The sequence below is a fragment of the Hyaena hyaena genome, unplaced genomic scaffold, assembly GCF_003009895.1.
Source record: "Hyaena hyaena isolate Hyena2069 unplaced genomic scaffold, ASM300989v1 scaffold_696, whole genome shotgun sequence".
In the NCBI taxonomy this organism is placed as follows: Eukaryota; Metazoa; Chordata; class Mammalia; order Carnivora; family Hyaenidae; genus Hyaena; species Hyaena hyaena.
Genome location: NW_024081328.1, coordinates 658,846 through 679,332, shown reverse-complemented (window position 1 = coordinate 679,332; position 20,487 = coordinate 658,846). Strand labels below are relative to the sequence as shown.

General features: G+C 41.0%; 1 protein-coding gene across 4 annotated transcripts in view; it reads right to left on the bottom strand.

Annotated features, from left to right (window-relative positions):
• The window catches only part of MCTP2 (multiple C2 and transmembrane domain containing 2), a 250,521-nt gene that overhangs the window by 109,734 nt on the left and 120,300 nt on the right, over window positions 1-20,487 (bottom strand). For all 4 annotated transcript variants that reach the window (XM_039217474.1, XM_039217475.1, XM_039217476.1 and 1 more), the window contains 2 exons: window positions 15,921-16,107; window positions 13,209-13,302 (listed from right to left, as the gene is read on the bottom strand). In XM_039217474.1, the coding sequence (XP_039073405.1) occupies window positions 13,209-13,302; window positions 15,921-16,107 (281 nt within the window). The remainder of the gene's footprint in view (window positions 1-13,208; window positions 13,303-15,920; window positions 16,108-20,487) is intronic.

Sequence of the window (20,487 nt, the reverse complement as noted above, 5' to 3'; positions counted from 1 at the left end):
AAGGAAGGAAGGAAGGAAGGAAGGAAGGAAGGAAGGAAGGAAGGAAGGAAGGAAGGAAGAAATGCTCTCCCCTTTTGTTGGGTTTGACAGAGGGATCTAGAATCGGAACTGTCAGGAACAGAATGGATGGCTCTATAATGTCCATACAACATGAACACGGCACCGATCTCTGCAGCAGTGACACTTTGCAAAGCAGTGCGTACGAAATTAATTGGGGGCATAAGGACAGATTCTCCTCCATCAAATGGCCGAGGAATCCCAGGCCAGGGTCTAATGCAGAGAGTACTCAGGCCTCTTGACCTACTGACCTACATTTAGGTCACTAAACCTACACCTAATTAACTTAATAACCAGGAGCTCTGAGGTACTGTGCATCATGTTAAGGAGGCTGCATGAAGATTACATTTCAAGAGAAAGAAAAAAGAAAGAAGGAGAACAGACACATGAGTAAGAGTCATTACTAAACAGGAGATTCCGTTCAATGGACTAGTGATCTGGACGTGTAGTCGTCTGGCCAAAGCTTCTAAGTCAACGCTATGTTCTTAGTGGCCAGTAGACAATGACCAAGCCATGGCCATAAATGGGTGAGTTGGGGTTGCCAGTGATAAATATGGGAAAGGTCCCTGTTGAAATTTAACAGAGAAGGAATGAACTAAAATGATATCAGAGAGCTCTCAGAATCACTGCAGAGAGGGGGAAATGGGGCTTGGAAATCACTAGAAACCAAAGAATGGTTAGAAACGCTCAGGCACGAGAATGTCGATCAGTGTCCCACCCCAGGAAAAGTCTGGTGGGGCCCGTGCTTCCCAGGAAAACCAGCCTTGGGGAATTCCATTACTGGTCCCAGGGTATGGCCGCCTCTAATATGAATTCTCCACTCCCGCTCCTTTGTCACACTTGATATGGATGGAAAGGCCACAGAGGAAGCATCTGGTTGGTCCCGCCTCGCCAAGTACCCGGGCCCTGAATGCCTGGGCTCAGAAAAGTGGGGCTGGCTTTTCACCTTCTGTCAATGAAAGGAGGCTCTGACCTCTTCTCTAAACCCTGCACTGGGAAACTCCCCGGATTTACAGACGGCGGGTTTCAAAGTCAAACCAACACAAAAATCCATCTGCCTCTTGCAAAAAAAAATCTTGCTTATTTCAAGACAGTTTTACCCTGGGAGCGCATTTGGTAGGGCCAGGGGAAGGTTTTGGGTGAGGAGGGAGCCCCCTATGGAGGAGAGCATACTGGCTCTTGGACAGCCATGACCGTGAAAGAGAACCCGTGCTCTCCGCTTAACACGCAGGTAGACGACGATGCCGGATCCCTCCACCCGGGCTCAAAACAGCTACTTAGCCATTTGTCAGACTGTTAGTAGGTGTCAGGGCTGCTCCTCTGGAGACACCAACATGACATCCCATCAGCACTCGCTCCAGGGAAACCATCTGACACTTTTAATGAAAGCCCTGGGGTGACTCCGCAGCAGGGCAGAGACACGGCTGGTCCCGTGCAGGCATAGGTGGGCTTGAGCTGTGGCCCCCTTTCTCCTGAGCCAGCACAGCCTTAACTGTCCCAGCTAATGAGGAACAGACTTCCTTCCAGAAACTGGGAACTTCAGTTACGCGTCTCCAAGGAACGTACCAACCCTCTGAAGGTAATTCCATCAAAGCTCATTAAAATGCTGCATTTATTAATATTACAGCATAAACAGGCAGAGAGGGGGAAGAAGAAACAAAGACATTAAAACATTTATAGAGGAAGTTATCTATACTTTATGGGTTGCTTTCTTTCCCTTAAAGGGCTCCGGATATATGGGGACTTTCAGTGAAATTTTCATCATGAATATATTTACTGGGGATGAAAAAATGATCTCTCGTATTAAATGCAATGTCCAAACGGCCTCCCAATAGCACTGAGCAAACGGCAGCAGGCAAACTGAGATGCACACACGTGGGGCTGCACCTTTTGCTTCCGCTCCACCTAGCTGTGCGGGGGAAACACCCAGGTGCCCTCTTCTGTGTCCAGACACGTGCCACCTTGACACGGTCACACTGCTGGTGAGTCGGTTGCTGGTGCTCCTTCAGCAGCCTGCGCTCAGAAGCCTGTGCTGTTTTTCAACACTGCTCTGCAATTCATTCATAGCCCTTGAAGGGCAAGTGGGGGGTTCTCATTTAAATAATTTCACCTCTCTATCGGGTGCAGAAGTTGGATGGCAAGTAATAAGTGCGCCTAGGGGTCTTATCATGCATGTGACAAATATTTCTCAAGCCCCACTCTGCTCCTGGCATGGACCCAGGCCCCACCAAGTCATGACCTGTAAGGGACTCTCATAATAATCTCCACCTTTCAGCAAACATCACCCTTTCCATGGAAGCTTCCCGCCTGCTTCGTGCCTGGAGATGAGGTTGCTCTCATTTCTGATCTCCAACTGTGTATTTTCCTTACGCTTCTCATATTCCACGTCTGCATTCCTGTTCCATATTTAGTCCTGTGTTTCACCGAAGGGGGCTGACGCGGGCACGCCCAAGGCACGCGGGCACTGCCGTCCCCTGTGAGTAGAGTCATGATGCAGGGACAGAGTCCCTGGCTCTTGGTGGCAAGTGGCAGCTGTAGGGAGCCACCCCGCTCCTTCTGCTCTGGGCAAATAACCATGCTTTAGGCAGGTCTGCACTGGGTCCTCATATCAAGAGACACAGAATGTTGGTGCCATTTTTGCAGAAGAGGAACCGAAATTTCAGAGACATTTAATGCGGTGGGGTCAAAGTCCAGAAAGATTTCATAGTGGAAATGAATCTTTTTTTAAGTGTTTATTTTTTTGTTGGGGCTGGTGGGGGGGTGCAGAGAGAGAGAAAGAGAAAGAATTCCAAGCAGCCTCAATGCTCAGCACAGAGCCCAATGCGGGGCTCGATCTCACGACTGTGAGATCAGAACCTAAGCCAAAATTAAGAGTTGGATGCTTAACCAACTTAGCCACCCAGGTGCTCCATAGTGGGAATGAATCTTGAAGCAAAGGTTTAGGAGGAGGCCTCATTTGGCTATTAGAAATGGATAGACGGGGGTGCCTGGGTGGCTCAGTCGGTTAAGCGTCCAACTTCAGCTCAGGTCATGATCTCACAGTTCGTGAGTTCAAGCCCCGCATCAGGCTCTGTGCTGACAACTCAGGGCCTGGAGCCTACTTCAGATTCTGTGTCTCCCCCTCTCTCTACCTCTTCCCCACTCATGCTCTGGCTCTCTCTCAAAAATAAATAAACATTAAAAAACTTGAAAAAAAAAAAGAAATGGATAGGTTAATCTTGAGGAGACAGGGACAGAGGAGAGCCTTAAATTAACAAGACAGACACACAGATAGATCTAAATGGTGACACTCAGGATATGTAAGATATGGGTGGATAAATGCCGAGATTAGCTTGAAGCCTTGAAGGCCATGACCAGTACTTTTCATTTCATTTCTTGTTGCTCATCGAGCAGCCAGGAGCCACCGCAGACTCATCAGGACAAGGGACAGGATTAGGAGGAAGGATTGCTAGAGGAAGACCACTTCCGAAGTTACATGTAACGCATCATAGCTCAGACAGCCTGGGAAGAAGAGTAAGCCAACCGAGCCGTGCCAGACTCAACTTCCATAAACGCTCCCTTCACGCCTTATTTCCAAGCTTATGCTTATAAACCTTACTATGGCATTCTGGAGCAAATTTGAAGTGCTCATCCTGAAAACCTATTCTCTGACAACTTACCCCACACGATCCATCCTGGTCTATCCTCTATTCCTGAACCCTGTACTGAGGTTGACGTGTCTTTCCCCACCCCTGACCAGCACACAGAGATGTGGGCCTCAGACGATCTTCCTACTCTGCATGTGGAATGACGCCTCCCTGCAGTGCTTTCCCAACCCTTGGTCCTAACCAAAAACACGAAGGCCAACCGACCTCTGAGACCTTGTTCAAGATGCAACATCTTCATAGAGCTGTCTCTGCAACTTCCAGGCGCTTCCAGGCACTTCCAGGCACCTCCCCTCACCCCTCAACCCCTACGATGATTAATTTGAAAATTATAATGCTTTACTGTATGATGTGCCTGCTCCTTTATTCAGCAAGTGCTCTGTGTTCCCTGCAATGTAAAGAACGCTGTGCTATGAGCTGAGAAGGAGTTTCAAAGAAGAAACACTGATCTCCAGGGGCGCCTGGGTGGCTCAGTTGGTTAAGCGTCCGACTTCGGCTCAGGAAATGATCTCGCGGTTCGTGGGTTCAAACCCCGCATCAGGTTCTGTGCAGGCAGCTCAGAGCCTGGAGCCTGCTTCAGATTCTGTGTCTCCCTCTCTCTCTGCCCCTCCCCTGCTCATGCTCCCTCTCTGTTTCAAAAATAAATAAAAAAACACTATAAAATTAAAAAAAGAAAAGAAACACTGATCTCCGTTGGTTCTGGGTCTAATTTTCCAAGTATGTCCTGCCTTCCTGAGCGGGTTGCAAACCTTTCAAATCCAGAGAAAGGCCTGCAAGGAGGCACAGAGCTGAGGACTTTCTCGCATTGCAGTTGCAAATGTCAAGAGCAAGACACAAACAGGTCTATATTAGGGCTGCGAGATCCGCAGAGGAAGAGGACTTAATTTTGCTGAAATGTTGTCTAACTAAACTTGTAATATTCTACTATCCTAGCACAATCATAGAACGTACAAGAACTAGGGACATAAGAATTTTTCTTTCTTCTAACTCCCTTTCCCTGTCACTAGGCAAGTTCCAAAAAAAAAAAACAAACCTAGCATCATCCACTCCATTTGCCTAATGTCTCCTCATTTCCACTGCGGCACCCTGCAAATCCTCCAGGCACGTGATTTCCTCCAGGTTGGGGAAAAACACTGGAGGCTCTGGAACATGCTGTTCCTTTGTTTGAAAATGATTTTCTTTTACCTCCGCTGCGCTAACTTGTCTCTGACATCTCGGCTAAAGCATCACTTCCTGTAGGAGCATCAGGCGGGTATGCCTGATGCTGGCATCTGATGAACCCTGGCACCCTGCTCTTGATCTTAAGAGTACAATTGTCATTACAACTGACCCTTGAAGAACACACATTTGAATTGTGCAGGTCCATGTACAGGTGGATTTTTTTAAATAAACACTACAGTATACTATGAATGCTCTCTTCCAGGATTTTAGTGACATTTTCTCTCTATTGTAAAAATACAGAATATAATTCATATAACATACACATATGTGTTGCTCAACTATTTGTGTTATCAGTAAGGCTTCAAGTCAACAGTAGGCTATGAGTAGTTAAAAGTTACATGCCAGGACACTTGCGTGGCTCAGTCCGTTAAGCATCTGGCTTCAGCTCAGGTCATGATCTCACGGCTTGGGAGTTCAAGCCCCACATCCCGCATTGGGCTCTCTGCTGTCAGCACAGAGCCTGCTTCAGATCCTGTCTCTCTCTCTCTCTCTCTCTCTCTCTGCCGCTCCCTGGCTCATGGTCTCAGTCTCAAAAAAATAAACAGACATTTAAAAACTTAAGTTATATGCCAATTTTTGCCAATTTTGACTGCATGGAATATCAATGCTCCTACCCCCACTCCCTCCGCAAACCGCCCAAGTATCAACTGTAGATGCTACTGGCTTAATTAGTCACTTCACGTGAGGGGAAGGGTCAACGCCTAGTCCCTATGACATCACCAGAGCCTTCCACAGCCTCTCACCTAGAGCAGATATATTTGCCGAATTAATTCATTTGTTCTAAGAACCCAACTAATAAGATCAAAGCGATTCCTTTGGTAATTCACAGACCAAAAGTGAACTATGTTCATTCACTCTCAGGGTACTAGGAAGTTAAAAACTGAAAACCGCTATTATATATACTCCCAAACTTTGCACCCACAAGAGCCCATGTTCTTTGGCAGACTATTAAAGCAGATGGAGAGCCAAAGACAGATTTATATAGTTTTGATGGGTTTTTAAAAAGTTGGTCTTGATTTGAGCTCAGCTATCCAAGAGGTTCTCAAGGAAATTAAAAGCATTCAATCACTATTGTTGAGGCTTCTAGAAATTGCAATTACAGTCATCCCTTTGAAAATAGGGCATCTTCGAGAGGAGGGGTATTGCTATGGATACAACTTCAAACAGACAATAAAAACAAACCAGAAAATGGGCAGGTGATTTAAAAGTCCCAGTGAACAGTAACTGTACTATTTTCCTCTGATACAAGTAGTCATGTTTTTGGGGGGAAAAAAAGAAACAAAAACAATCAAAAAACTTAAGTTGATGTTATAATTTATAGAAACTACTCAAAAGTCATTACTACAGCATAGGGCTGGAATATTTCGACTCTATAATGTGGGATCTAAATTAAGTGTTTTGATCAGAATAGTACAGTTTTTCAGAATAGTACTTTTGTATGTAACAAAAAAACTGATGGGCCCACAGAAGTATTTTATATTGATAAAACTATTATTCAGGTGATCAAAATGTGAAAGCAAGCACTAAACTGGTTTAAGGATGAGAATTTTCCTACCACGAAGCACATTTTTTTCTTTACTTTTACCAGACAGTAGAAATAGAACAAAAAGGAAAAGCATTTTAGACTGGTAACCAGATTTCTAAAAGTGGTTGAAAAGCCAAGTGCAGGTAGAAATACTGGTATTTTCAACATTCTTTAATAGAAAAATGATAAACAAAATAGTAAGACAATAATCTTTGGAAATCCCCACATCAACCATAATCTAATCGAAAAATGTAAAAATAAAAAGGAAATAGTATTTATTAAATATGTAATACGTGTCAGACATGTTCATGTAGGTTTGAATTAACCCTTCATTTAAAATATCTGCAGCGATGGGGCGCCTGAGTGGCTTAGTCGGTTAAGCGTCCGACTTTCGCTTAGGTCATGATCTCGCGGTTCGTGGGTTCGAGCCCCGCGTCGGGCTCTGTGCTGACTGCCAGCCCAGAGCCTGGGCCTGTTTCAGTCTGTGACTCCCTCTCTCTCTGACCCTCCCCTGCTCACGCTGTCTCTCTCTCTCCTAGAAATAAATAAAAATTTAAAAAATTAAAAAAAAAATAAAATATCTGCAGCGAAGTAGAGGTTTCCAGTGGACCCAAGGCCAGTATATGGTAGAACAAACATTTAAAATAGTTCTCTATTTCTATATATGTTCTACATTGTAATAGATAAGAATGAAAATGAAAGCAGCTACCATAAAAAGAAAGGGTAAAAAAATGGGGACTGATTTCCATCTTTGAGGAATAAGTCATTGACTTGATTGACTTAAAGCATGAGTCACAATCTCTTAAGGCTCAAGCACTGAATGAATGGAGAATTCTACCAGTCAGGGGAGATGAGCCCCGTGTTTGGAGCAGACCAAGAGCTCCTCCTAATGGCACTGGGAACTGGAAATGCCACCCAGATTTTTGAGCAAGGTCCTCATTCACTTCCATGATACATGCTGCCCCCTACAGGCAACTCTGAGAAAAGCTGAGCCATCAGGTTCCTTAAGGGTGTGTCTGATGCACAGGAGGTAATCAAAGAATATTTCTTGAAGATCAATCACTAGATCTACCACCAAGCTGACTTACTTGAGACAAGTTTAAAAGCAATTGGGAAGCTATATTGGGTTCCCTGGAATGAAGTTGGGGGTTCTGGAATTAAATGTATCTTTGTTCTCCTGGATCAGGCACTATTAGGGCTCTTATCATCTTATTTATCAAATGAGGCTACTTCACAATAACCTATATTTGTTTTTGCCTGAAAACAGGGTCTTTTCTACTCTTCTGATAGACAGTTTGACATGAAGTTCATTTGACAGTTGTCTTATTGCTACAGGAAACAGAGAAAAGTTCCAAGTGACAACCTTACTGCCAAGAAGTCACAAAGATCCAGATATATTTGAAAACTTTTTGCCTTCGATGGGTGGGTTTTGTATGTCAAAATGCGCCAAAGAAGTTGCGAGGATGAAAGAAAAATCCCTGAAGAACAAGTAACTCTATCTAGCGTGGGAGCAAAGAGGGGCGCCTGGATGGCTCAGTCGGTTAAGCGTCTGACTTCAGCTCAGGTCATGGTCTCACGGTTCATGGGTTCGAGCCCCGCCTTGGGCTCTGTGCTTGACAGCTCAGAGCCTGGAGCCTGTCTTCAGGTTCCGTATCTCCCTCTCTCTTTGAACCTCCCCTGCTCATGTTGTCTCTCAAAAATAAAATTAAAACAACAACAACAACAACATTAGAGTGGGAGCAAAGATGATATTTCCTTTTTTTTCCCTTTGTTGTTGCTGGATACTTTCCCAGGTTCTCATCATGGCAGCCAGATTATAACAATGATAGGAACATGAAAAGTTAAGATAGGATTGTGAGACAAAAAGGAGAAATATTGAGATCTATATTACGTTACATTGTTACATGAGTTATATTACATTACATTGTTACATGATTCATCGTCATTCTACACTGAGGTGGGCTTGCCATGCTTCTCTGTTTGCTCTTTCGCTACTGTTGGCTTGGTGAGGTAAAGAAAACTTTCCTCCATTTCTATAACCTCCATTTTATGCCCAGAATTCTTAATGGGTAGGGGCACCTTGGTAGTGGTAAACAGGATAGAAGAATAGAGCAGAGGAAGACCAAACAATAACCAGTGTTACCACTACAAGATTCCCTAGGGGAAAGGATGTCAAGATCTAAGAATTATTTTAAAGAATAAAGAGAAGGCTTAATTAACAGGAAGGAAGAAGTGTGAAACCTACATCTTCATTCGGAGAATATGAAGGGAGAGTCACTGACTAGGTGTTGAATTTGGCAGGTACCTTACGCAAATGGTAGCCATAATGGCTTCAATACTGAAACACTGAAGCAATCCCTCTATGTTAAAATCCAGCAGGTTCCTCACGATAGTCTATCAATTATAATAAGGCACTCAGAACAATTCTCCCTATAGGTGAGAGTAAATAATTTCCTACGTTTCACTGGTTGGTCTCTCAATAGGTAAGGTAAGCATGGCCATATGTACTAAAATACAAATCGGACCAGAAAAGATTTCAGTTCTTTAACAATCTTTTTATTTATCTGTCACCTACATTATTATCTTTCATGAAATAAACTCTGTTGTTGTTGTTTTTTTTCCCAGCAGGACTAATCCATGAGTCTGATGGAGCCCTGGGCAAAGTGGAGGAAACAGCACCATTCTCTGTGAGGGCGTTACTGTAGAGGGAACCTGTTGCAAACATCATTTCTCAGCTCTGTCCTGAACAAAATCGTTCCTCTCTCTCTCACTTAATCATTAGAACGGGGGTTACTTTCTTCTCAAAACAGCTGAGTTTTAAGACTGGCGGCAGCTGGGTGGAGTGTACGAGTCTCATTAAGCATTACAAACAGCTAGGCTCACCTTGAGTCTCAAAGTACGATTTATCATCTGTTTCGTGAATCAAGGCTATGGTCTGCTTTACTATAGAAGTAATAGCATCAGAATGGACAACCTATTACTTAAACATCTTGGGTTACGTTGGACCCAAGGGATGTGTGAGACAAACTCTTTAATGAAAATAGCTGACAGGCTCTTCTATTAGAATGACTGCTTATGGATATCCACGGCTAATATTGGCGGTAGAGAACATTAAAAAGTCTTTCACCAATTTTAGAGGGATCGACTGCAAGAGAAGATAGATTACTTCAGATTCTTTAAGAGTTTTCTCGCCTATTACAAACAAGTGTCAGATATAAAAAAAAACAATGCCAGGCTATATATAAGTTCAAATATATGAGCACTGAATTGGTTCAATCACACAGTAGAATGGCATATTTGTAAAAGAATGAACTAAGTCAAAAATAATAAATATTGTTTCTATTCATTAGAGCACTGAAGCTTTTATCTTTGGTAAATATCTTACTATTGGTAATATATATAAATTTATATCATTAATATCTTCTAATACATTTGGAAAGGTACACTATATTTTCTTTATATAAAAAGCACATTTCTATTTTTCATTAGGAAGGAAATTCACGTTAGTGAATATGTTTGTGTATGTATAATAGACACACATATGTATAGATGTAGACATATATATCAAGTATCTATATTATGCATATCATATATACATATACTATTCCAATGTTCTAAAATATTAGCAAAATAATAGGGATTCAATTTCTCCCAAGTTTAATTTCTTCTCATGACTATATAATTATATAAGGCTGTATTTTTTTCATGATTATATAATCATAATAGCAATAACCACTAAGAGAGAGTATCGTACTTTGATCACAGTGGCAATGAGTGGTGGATATTTTCTTTTTCTAATTGCTCCTTGTTAAGACAGAGATCACTTCTAAATGGGTAAACCATGGACAGGAAGGCTTACCAAGTGCATTCATTGCCCTTTGAGGACATGAGGTTCCCTGTACTCTGCAAACTCTTAACGGTAACCTCCATACACAATACGGCCAAGATCTCTCACTGAACGTTTGCTTTATCAGATCCCCTGGAATCTTCGATGGAACAAACTTAAAGCATCAGTTATTGTGGTTACTCGGTATTGTTTTTAAGAAACAACGAACTATCGGGGCGCCTGGGTGGCTTAGTCGGTTAAGCATCCAACTTTTGCTTAGGTCATGATCTCACGGTTCGTGGGTTCGAGCCCCGCGTCGGGCTCTGTGCTGACTGCCAGCTCAGAGCCTGGAGCCTGTTTCAGTCTGTGACTCCCTCTCTCTCTGAACCTCCCCTGCTCACGCTGTCTCTCTCTCTCTCTCTCCTAGAAATAAATAAAAAACATTAAAAAAAAAAGAAACAACGAACTATCAAAAAGTAGAAAACAAAAGTAGGAAGGTTAGTAAATTCCCTTTTGTACTCTGACTAAAATGATGACCATTCTCTGAGAACACCCCTAGTTATTCAGAGTAAATTTATTTCCTTTGTATTTGCAGGGGGGAATACTTTTTTCCCTGAGCCATTGCAATAGAATGCTCTTGTATAAAGTACTGGAGACTGGAAAAGGCTGCGTTTGGGGTACAAACAGTTAATTTCTGAAATTTTTCTGGTACTGACAATCTTGAGTCTACATACCTCTTGTGATTTACCATCCACCTGCATTTTTCACTGCATAGCAAGTGCGTTGGTAACAATACTAATAGCGATAACAATACCCACTATATGGTACAAAAGCCAACCTCTTGGAGGTATTAATTACATTCCTATTGCTACTTCCCTGCAGTCTGAATCCATCTCTTTTTTTCCCGTGTAGAAAATCTGCTTTACAACTCTCTGCATTAGGTCCACTGTGTTGCCCTAATGTGATATCCTGGATGAGAAGAGACTGGAAGATTCACACAAGGAGCCTGCCAGCCAACAGGGAACACAGACTGTGAAATCTGGTTCTAAAAATAAAGATCAATATGGTCTAAAGACATGTTTAGCTAATTACAAGGAACTCTGCTTCAATTCTGAAGAGCAATAATTTTCCCATAAATAATACAGAGATGGTAAAACATCAGGGCATTTAGTCAAACCACACAGCACGGCTGGATTTGTAACCATTGCTTTTTGTGACTGGAATCCTCTGGTACTTGCCTTCATCCACTCCAAAACTATCTATGAGAATCCTGAATATGAAGAAAATGACAAAATGTCCCCCTAAATTATTCTTCTGAAAGGAGAGTTTTTCTTTGATTTCTGGCCTTTACAAATATTCTCCCCATTTTTTTCCCCCAGGCTCCTCTCCTATTCACTTTAATAGTCAAAATACTGTTTGGAAAAGCGACATTGACTTGAAACACCTCCATAAATATGGGTTTGGGGGGCTGTCGAGAGGGTACCTGTCAGGAAGGGTGAAATACAGTAGGTTTGAAAAATGTGTTTCCACATACAGAAGTGGTTATAAACAAGACTTTAAAAAAAAGGAACAACTTTTTAAAAGAAAAACTTTTAATGTATCGCAGTTACTTCCGACAGATCCCAAAACACACAACTATAGAGAGAATTTCTGAAAATACTGCTCTAAGGCATGTATGAGTTCTTGTGTTTGAGATGTTTCCCAAAACATCAACCATCAAAGATTCAAAAAGTACTATGTCGAAATGTTCACACTGAAGTAAAAATAATTGGCTTCGGAAAACGAGTAGATAACTTTAAATGTGCTGTAGTGATCGTTAAACTCTTAATGCCAAAAGCATATGTGAAATGGGTGAATGAAGTGTTTTCATAAACTATAAAAATTAAAAAAAAAAAAAAAAGGAGAGTTCGGGGCGCCTGGGTGGCTCAGTCCGTTAAGCGTCCGACTTCCGCTCAGGTCATGATCTTGCAGTTCATGAGTTCAAGCCCTGAGTCCGGCTCTGTGCTGAGAGCTCAGAGCCCGGAGCCTGCTTTGGATTCTGTGTCTCTCTTGCTCTCTTTGCCCTCCCCCACTCAGTAACTTTGGTTACTGTTTCCAAGAAGCGCCACCTAGATGCGCGTCCCTGTTTAACTTTACCAACTACCACATCTTCTTACACTGTCAAGGATGAAATGCTTCCAGCACAGGGCACTGCCAAGGAGTGAAGGCAGGACTTCGGGTCTGTCATCTGAGGTACTCTAGTCACATTTTCTCAGAAATTTACCAAAGAACGAAGCAATGGCACTAGTCATCCACAAAAATATTTGAAAGCCAAACAGACCGGTACGTTACCTGACCATAAGAAAATTATTTGAAAAAAGTGATTTTGTGAAAAATGTTCATTTAGTGGGGAAAAAAACTGCTTGGATGCATCTTTTTTTTCTTCTTCTATTACTCTATGTGGGTTTTTTGTTTGTTTGCTTTCAAATTGTGTATTTAAGTTCCAGTTAGGGAACGTAGAGTGTTACGCTGATTTCAGGAGTAGAACCCGGTGATCCCTTACATACATACATCCCTTACATACAACACCCAGTGCTCGTCACAAGTGCCCTCTTTAATATCTGAAAAAGCATAATGTGTGTATATGCTTTCACTTATGAAGATGTTCTTTTATTTATATTTTTAGTTTTTAAGTTTATTTATTTATGAGAGCTAGAGGTAGCATGAGTTGGAGGGGGCAGAGAGAGGAAAACATACATCTGAAGCAGGCTCCAGGATCTGAGCTCTCAGCACAGAGCCTCACACAGGGCCTGAACTTACAAACTATGAGATCATGACCTGAGTGGAAGCCAGATGCTTAACTGACTGAGTCACCCAGGTGCCCATGAAGACATTTTGCTTTGCCATCAGATCACTTCGAAACAGGAAATAAATAAAAATGAAAATGAATTCATACCTGAGAAATCTGCTGCTAAAAGATCTACTGCCTTTAAGACCTTCACTTGTAAAATGCCGATGTCCTTCATATCTTTCAGTGAATTCCGTAAGCCCTGAGGAGGAAAAACGCATGAGATGATGCATGAGAATAGCTTTCTAGTATACTATTTAATGCCATAAAGTCTTACAGAAGAACATTCTGGATTGATCATCACCTTTCTCATGCAAAGAAAGCTTAGTACAGTTTCAAAGTGTATCATGTCAATGGGACAGTTAGGCATTCTCGGCAACTGATTAGAAGGGACTTTAGAATAAACTAATTACAACACACACACACACACACACACACACACACACACACACAATCTACTTTTAACATGGCCCCCACTGATGGCAAAGGTATCCCGAAATGTGGTGCGTCTCTTTTTTTTCATTTTTCATTTGCTGCTTCTCCTTCCTTCTCTTGACTGAAAGCTTTAAATCACTCAAAGAGGTAACGTTATTTGTTAGAACAAACTTTATGGATACCAGGGGACTCAACTTGGACCCTTTGCAGATACTTATTAGCAATGGAAAGAGAGTAGAGATGGAAACAGAGTGCATTTTCTGGCCCACGTTTTAGCCACCTCATTAAATTAAAGACTGAACATGTAGTATCACACTGTATTCACATTTGTTTTATTTTTTAGTTTGCATGAGCCAATGCTTGAATATTGCTTAATTCTGACAATTAGCTGGATAATTCTTAAGCATGTGTAGCAGTATTTCCATATCTCTATACAGTGCATCCTTCAGAAATGGTGCATGTACATTAAAAAAAAAATTGGGGCACCTGGGTGGCTCAGTCAGTTAAGCGTCCGACTTTGGCTGAGGTCATGATCTCATGGTTCGTGGGTTCGAGCCCCGTGTCGGGCTCTGTGCTGACTGCCAGATCAGAGCCTGGAGACTCTTTCAGATTCTGTGTCTCCCTCTCTCTCTGATCCTCCCCTGCTCAGTCTGTTGGTCTGTCTGTCTCTCTTTCAGAAATAAATAAAACATTAAAAAAAAAAGTAATGGTGTATGAAAGAGATAAGCGATAAAGTATCTCTGTGTTCCTCCTGATCACAGCTGCTGAAAAAGATGCTGCTTTCAAACTTTTGGATATGATATTTCCACTATCTCTGTATCATTTGCTAAAAACTTGTGATAAGAAGGCCTTGGGGATTTATGCGGGGATAGTAAAGTCCTTGTTATTTAGACATTTCAGGATAGAATAACAATAACTTGATAATAGTTCAGTTTTGCCTAACTTCCTATACATCATTTCTACACACTTTTGAAAGTTGTTTCTGCTGTGTATTTTCAACCTAATGAAAAAAACACAAAACAAAACAAAACCAAACCTCTGTTTTTAAGCTAGATTAAAACATTTTAATCTAAAGGAAAACAATTGAAAGAAATACTTTTCCAGTTTAAATGTGAAAATGGCTTCAATATGATCTAGTTCTCACAAGCTAAAAAACAAGAGGTCTGGAACTTCTATTATTGACTTGGTCTTCTTTTCTCTAACACGCTGGCCACCTCGCTAGCTGAAAACACAAAACACACATTTGATATTTCTATTTTGATTAGCCTCCTGAAACCTATTTTCTGTTAGTACTCCTCAAATCCTGAGGCATAATTCAAAACAGTCATGCTGATCTTACTTAACATCACTTTATAAATATATGACCCTCCTCGTGAATTTGGTAAATTTTGCAATTGATCCATGGGAAAGTTTGGGGGAAAAGTTTAAGTTTTATCATCATATTTTCATTTGCTTGACTGAAGTCATCAGAGAGAATATTAATAGTGGGTTTTGTGGACGTTTCTTTAGAAACCTAGCACACAGTCTGTGTTGACAATAAGTTGCGCCATTAGCTTTTGTATTCCTGAAGATAAAGAATTATTCAATTAATCAATACACCTCATGGTGAGGGATCTAGGAGGCCCTAAAGTTTACGCTGAGAATAATATTCCCATTAAATAGGGATTCGTCTTTGCTTCATTTTCCTGCTGCACTTCTAAAACATGCCTTTCGTGTGTGATTGTAAGATAAACGTATTGATTTACAAAGAAGATGGGATAAAAACAGAATGCAAATAAAGACACCTAGAAAGCCCGAGTACAAAAAATAAATGAAGAGCACGAAGCCATTTGATTCAAAACTGCTGAGTGGGCTTTCAAGCTCATTGCAACTACTTGGGCAAAAATCACGAACCGCCGTGATTATCCAGGGTAGTACAGAACAGCGTTCTATGTCTATCCGGGGTTTTGCTTTGCTTTATAAGACATAAGCACTTTCTCACTTGATTCTAAGAGCTTCTGGAAAAGTGGCTGTAACACTGCCAACTTTATGGCTGTTTTTTTTTTTTTTTAACGAGGTATTTCTGTGAACTTCTATTAAAGTTCATTTTTGCATATGCAGACACGCTAAACAAGTTCGCCTCCTTGTGGATTTCAATGTTCTCCAAAGAGCTTCTGAAAGCGAAAAATTCAAACTACCAGTTTTGGATTTTAAAACAGTGGCCCCTAATCGATGTTGACCTTCTCACTAATGCATTAACCTCTAGATCTGATGCCTTGTTTTATGAGACATGCCATTAAACTTTGGACAAAGACCTCTTTTCATGCATCTGTTTTTTAATTCATAACTTTGTTTCAACTCAAAAGCGGAGGTGGCGGGGAGGCAGAGTAGCAAGAAGGCACTCACATATCGCTGGGCAATCTGCTTTCTTTCGCTGGGGTCTGCCAAGGGGCACACGCACAGATCAGAGACAGAGACTCCAGTACAGGGAGTGAGTGTGATCAACATCAAGAGGGTCCCCAGGCAGCTCTCCAAGGGCAGCTCCAAGCAGTTGGCTTGCTTGAGCGGCAGTGCTGCGATGTCCACTTTACACCTGGAAAGATGTAAGAATCAGAGAAAGAAAAGGGATTAACTCCGGGCAGCTCCTGAACCTCCAAAGCACCTGATTTTTATTGCATCATCCCCCAAACCTCACTCCCTCTCAGAATGGGTTTCTTGAGCAGCGAAGGTCACAGGGGCTCCCCTTGGCTCGTAATTCTCACCCCCAGCCTAACACACTCTACGACTAAGGACAGGAAGAGATAATGAAACCAAAGAGAAGGCGGCACCTAGGGGATGACAAGTGAAAACTGGCAGATCTTTGCCACTCGAGGTCTGCAGGAAGACAATGAGCCCAAGAAGTAGGGAGAAGAAAGTTCCAAGTTCAAGCATTATGGGTGAGGGCTCTACATGCCTTCTCTGTATTGTGTCTTCTGCCGGCCAAGAAGGTAAATGATCCCAGTTGGACAAAGGGAGAAAAGAGCAGAGACATGCAAGTGGCAGAGGGTTCACTGGAGAAACTATTTTCTTCCAGATTCAGGCCAACTGGTGAGTTTTTATTTAAAGCAACGTGTTAAGGTGTTTTCCTAATAGGCACGGTTCCACAGGGCTTCCCCAGGTGGACTGCTCTTGGACAAATGGAGCATGAAATGCTGTTGATTGATCTCATTTCAACAACACTGCCAGGAAAAGGCTTCACCCATCTGCTATAAATTGCATGTTTTCCATCTCTTAACAGCCAATGTTCTGGCGATGTTGAAAACCTCAAACACACTTATATACAGAAACAAACACCAAAAAGGAGGGCTGAGGTGCTAAGCCATTTATTTGCTTTCACGCTGAAAACTCTGGGTTTGGCTGGACCTCACTGGCTTCGTTTAAGCACAGGTGGATGGAAGAGGGAGGGTCGAGTTGAGGGAGAAAGGTCGTTCCCACTTGTAATAGGTGTGTGTGTGTGCGTGCCGGTGTGTGTTAATCCTCATTTTCCCTCCATAGTTATTGAGTGAGATGAACATTCAAGACTTTATAAAGAAATATCTGCCTCTTCCAATGTAGAACAAGGATGAATTCTTACCCTCAACCTTGAATGGACTTTGCATGTTTGCAGATGAATAGAAACAGGTAAACTTACCCAACATGTAAACAATGACAATTTTGAGCCACATGATATATAATGAGTTCCAGTTTAATAAATCAGAAACCTTGCAATCCCTTCCCAATTAAAGAGAAAAATATCAATAATATTAAAACTCTATACCAGTTTTTACTACAAAATAAAATATATATGGTAATACTGATAGGTACCTACAAAATTAAATAGGCGTGGGTAATTTATTTCCTGCCTCCCCAAAATGATGCTAGGTTTGAGAAGGGGTGGCAATTAGAGCTTTTGCATGTGAATTTATCAAATATCTCTACCAGAGACACATTATAGAAAAATGTCTTTTTAAATAATCCTCTCTGCTTTGAACCAAAACTTTTTTCCGCAGCAATAAAGAAACTTTTAAAGTTTGCTACCATGAAGATGGGAGTTACTAAATATTTTTATTTCACAAGCAAGTATGTAAGTAGAGAATTCATTTGGCTTGGAAAGAAAGAAATGTCAAGTGGTGTAACGAAGCCTTTTCTACGAAACTGTCCACAAATTCTTAACCAATATAGCAGTTGTACATCTGCTTAGGAGTACTTTGCAAAGCATTATTTTCCATTGTTTTTTTTTTTTTTTTTTTTTGCACTTTCATTAAAAAACTCTTTCCTGTGAAAAGAGAAATGATTCAAATTTGGAAGAGAATTTTTTTCTGGTGGTCACTTTCATTAGTCCAAATTAGCAATGATGTATTTAAAGCCCATTCACCTTAATATCATTACTGATGACAATCTATTTTCATTTACCTTTATAATAGTGGTGGCTTTATTTTTTTGAACAACTAGAAGTTCCTTGGACACAAGAGGCAAATTAGGGGTCAAAAATGATGCATCATTAGGCAAAAATAAAATTTTTCTTAGATAATTCCAACCGAACCTTATGTTAATTCTGAAAAGTCATCTACAAAGATTGTGAGGAATGTTAGCATGTTTGCAGTAACTCTGCAAACTTCTTACACGGCACAACTCATTGGAATAGAGCAGCTTACTATTTTAAACAACCGTTGAATCACGTACCAGACAAAATGCAAAGTAAACACGGGGCTCCTTCTGAGAAATTACACATCCCCACAAACGTTTTAGTCATTTCTGTCCCCTGTGTAACTTTTGCATGTACGCCATTTCAAAAGATTCTTTGGATGATGAAGAAACAGCACATGCATGTAAACATGGATGAAGACATGCATAAAATGGCCCTGCCTATTTCACATAAAAGAGATTGGAGATTCCTGCACACACTTAATGGATTCTACATGCTTAGTACACTAATGAGTGGAATTAGCCAAATACTTACTTTACTTCCATAGTGACTTGAAAGAACAAATTAAATTGATAGACCACCTTCATATCAGTCATAATTAAACACTGATCCTTTGGCACATGGGTTATGATTCAGGCTCTTAGGGTCCCTGCCCCATTATGCGAATTGATATCTTAAGAATTCAAATTAATTTACATCTACCCTCTCTCTAGTGTGAACAACTAGCTCCCCTCTAAAGATGGCTTTTCATTTTTTTTATTTTTTTAAAGTAGGCTCCACACCCAATATGGGGCTTGACATCAAACCCTGAGATCAAGGGTCGTGTGCTCTACGCACTGAGCTCCCCAGGCTGCCCCACCTAAAGAGGACTTTCTATAAACTTTCTGCAACTGAATTGCCCTCTTCCTCCCTTCTACCCACCCGGCTTCCACGTTTATTTCCACATTCTGGAAGAAACGAGGCAAGCTGGGCCTAAGAACAAATGAATTGCATACAAGAACCTCTCCTCTGTTTTACTCTATTCCAACCTTAGCCCACACTGTTCCAGCCAATCCTTGTGTCTGAAGGTAGAATCAGAAGCTCTGGAGACTAGCCAGAGGCTGGAAGAATGATTTCTATTAACACCAAGCTAGGAAGGAGGCACTGTATTATCAGCAAAAGCAGGAGAGAAAGAAAAAAACTATAAAGAGGATTTGTCTCATGCAAACTGGTGTAGTCGCTGTGGAAAAGAGTGTGGGTGTTACAAATAGAACTACCTTATGATCCAGCAATCAGACTACTGCAGATTTTTTTCCAAAGAAAACAAGAAAACTAATGCAAAAGGATGCATGCACCCCTATGTTTATAGCAGCATTATTTACAATAGGCCAAGATATGGAAACAACACAAGTGTCCATCAAATGGTGAGTAAAGATGATGTGAAATATACATATATGTACATATATGTACATGTTATGTGTGTGTGTGTGTCAGCCATAAGGAGGAATGAAATCATGCCATTGCGATACCATGAATGGATCTACAGAGTATAATGCTAAGTGAAATAAGTCAGAGAAAGACAAATACCATGAGATTTCACTCATATGTGGAATTTAAGAAACACAAAATAAACTAGCAAAGGGAAAGCAAGAGAGACAAATCAATAAACACCCTTAATAACATACTTTAAACTGATGGTTACCAGAGGGGAGGTGGGTGGGGGGAGATGGGTGAAATAGGTGATAGGAATTAAGGAGGCTCTTGTCCTGATGGACACTGGGTGATGTATGGAAGTGCTGAATTACTGTATTGTACACCTGAAATTACTATAACACTGTAAACTAACTGGAATTAAAATAAAAACTTCAAAACAATAAGCAAACAATAAAAAGGATTGGCCTTTCAGAATTTCAGATATTATCACAATGCTCTTTGAACCTCCTGAAGAAAGGGAAGTATTGTGTGAACAAAATCTGGGTTTTTTTGTAGGGTTGTGTGAACAAAATGTTTTGTTTTGTTTTAGGCTCAAGTAAAGATAAAGTACTCTGAAGTCTACAATCTTTAAGATAGAAAAAAATCTGGAATACATTCATTGAAGACATTTTTGACATAAAAAAAATCTTGTAAGGAGAATTTAGGTGTGGCTTCCATTTTCTAAAGGGTATCCAATTCTTACCTGAGAAAATTCTACAATGTTCACTTGGTCTTAATTCTCTCTCGGTGCTACTGAAGCTTTCCAGAATCTGGTATTCTTTCCTAAGGTTTTCTTTATCTGTTTAGTTACCTGTTACAGGTGAGGTGTGTCTGGAGCCAGGAATGCGAGGAAATAGATTCATCCCAGCTTCCTGGGCAAATTAAAACACCATCCACTCCCCTCTTCTTTCTCATTCTTATAAACACTGCAGACTCACTGTCTAATTCCAGAATTTTACAAGGAGTGTTATGTATTTGTTTCCCTTCCATTTTGTAGCCTCTAAATTTCTTCCCAAACTACACAAATGGCAACATTTTAGGAGCATTTATGAAAGCTCAGCTTACAAGTACATATGC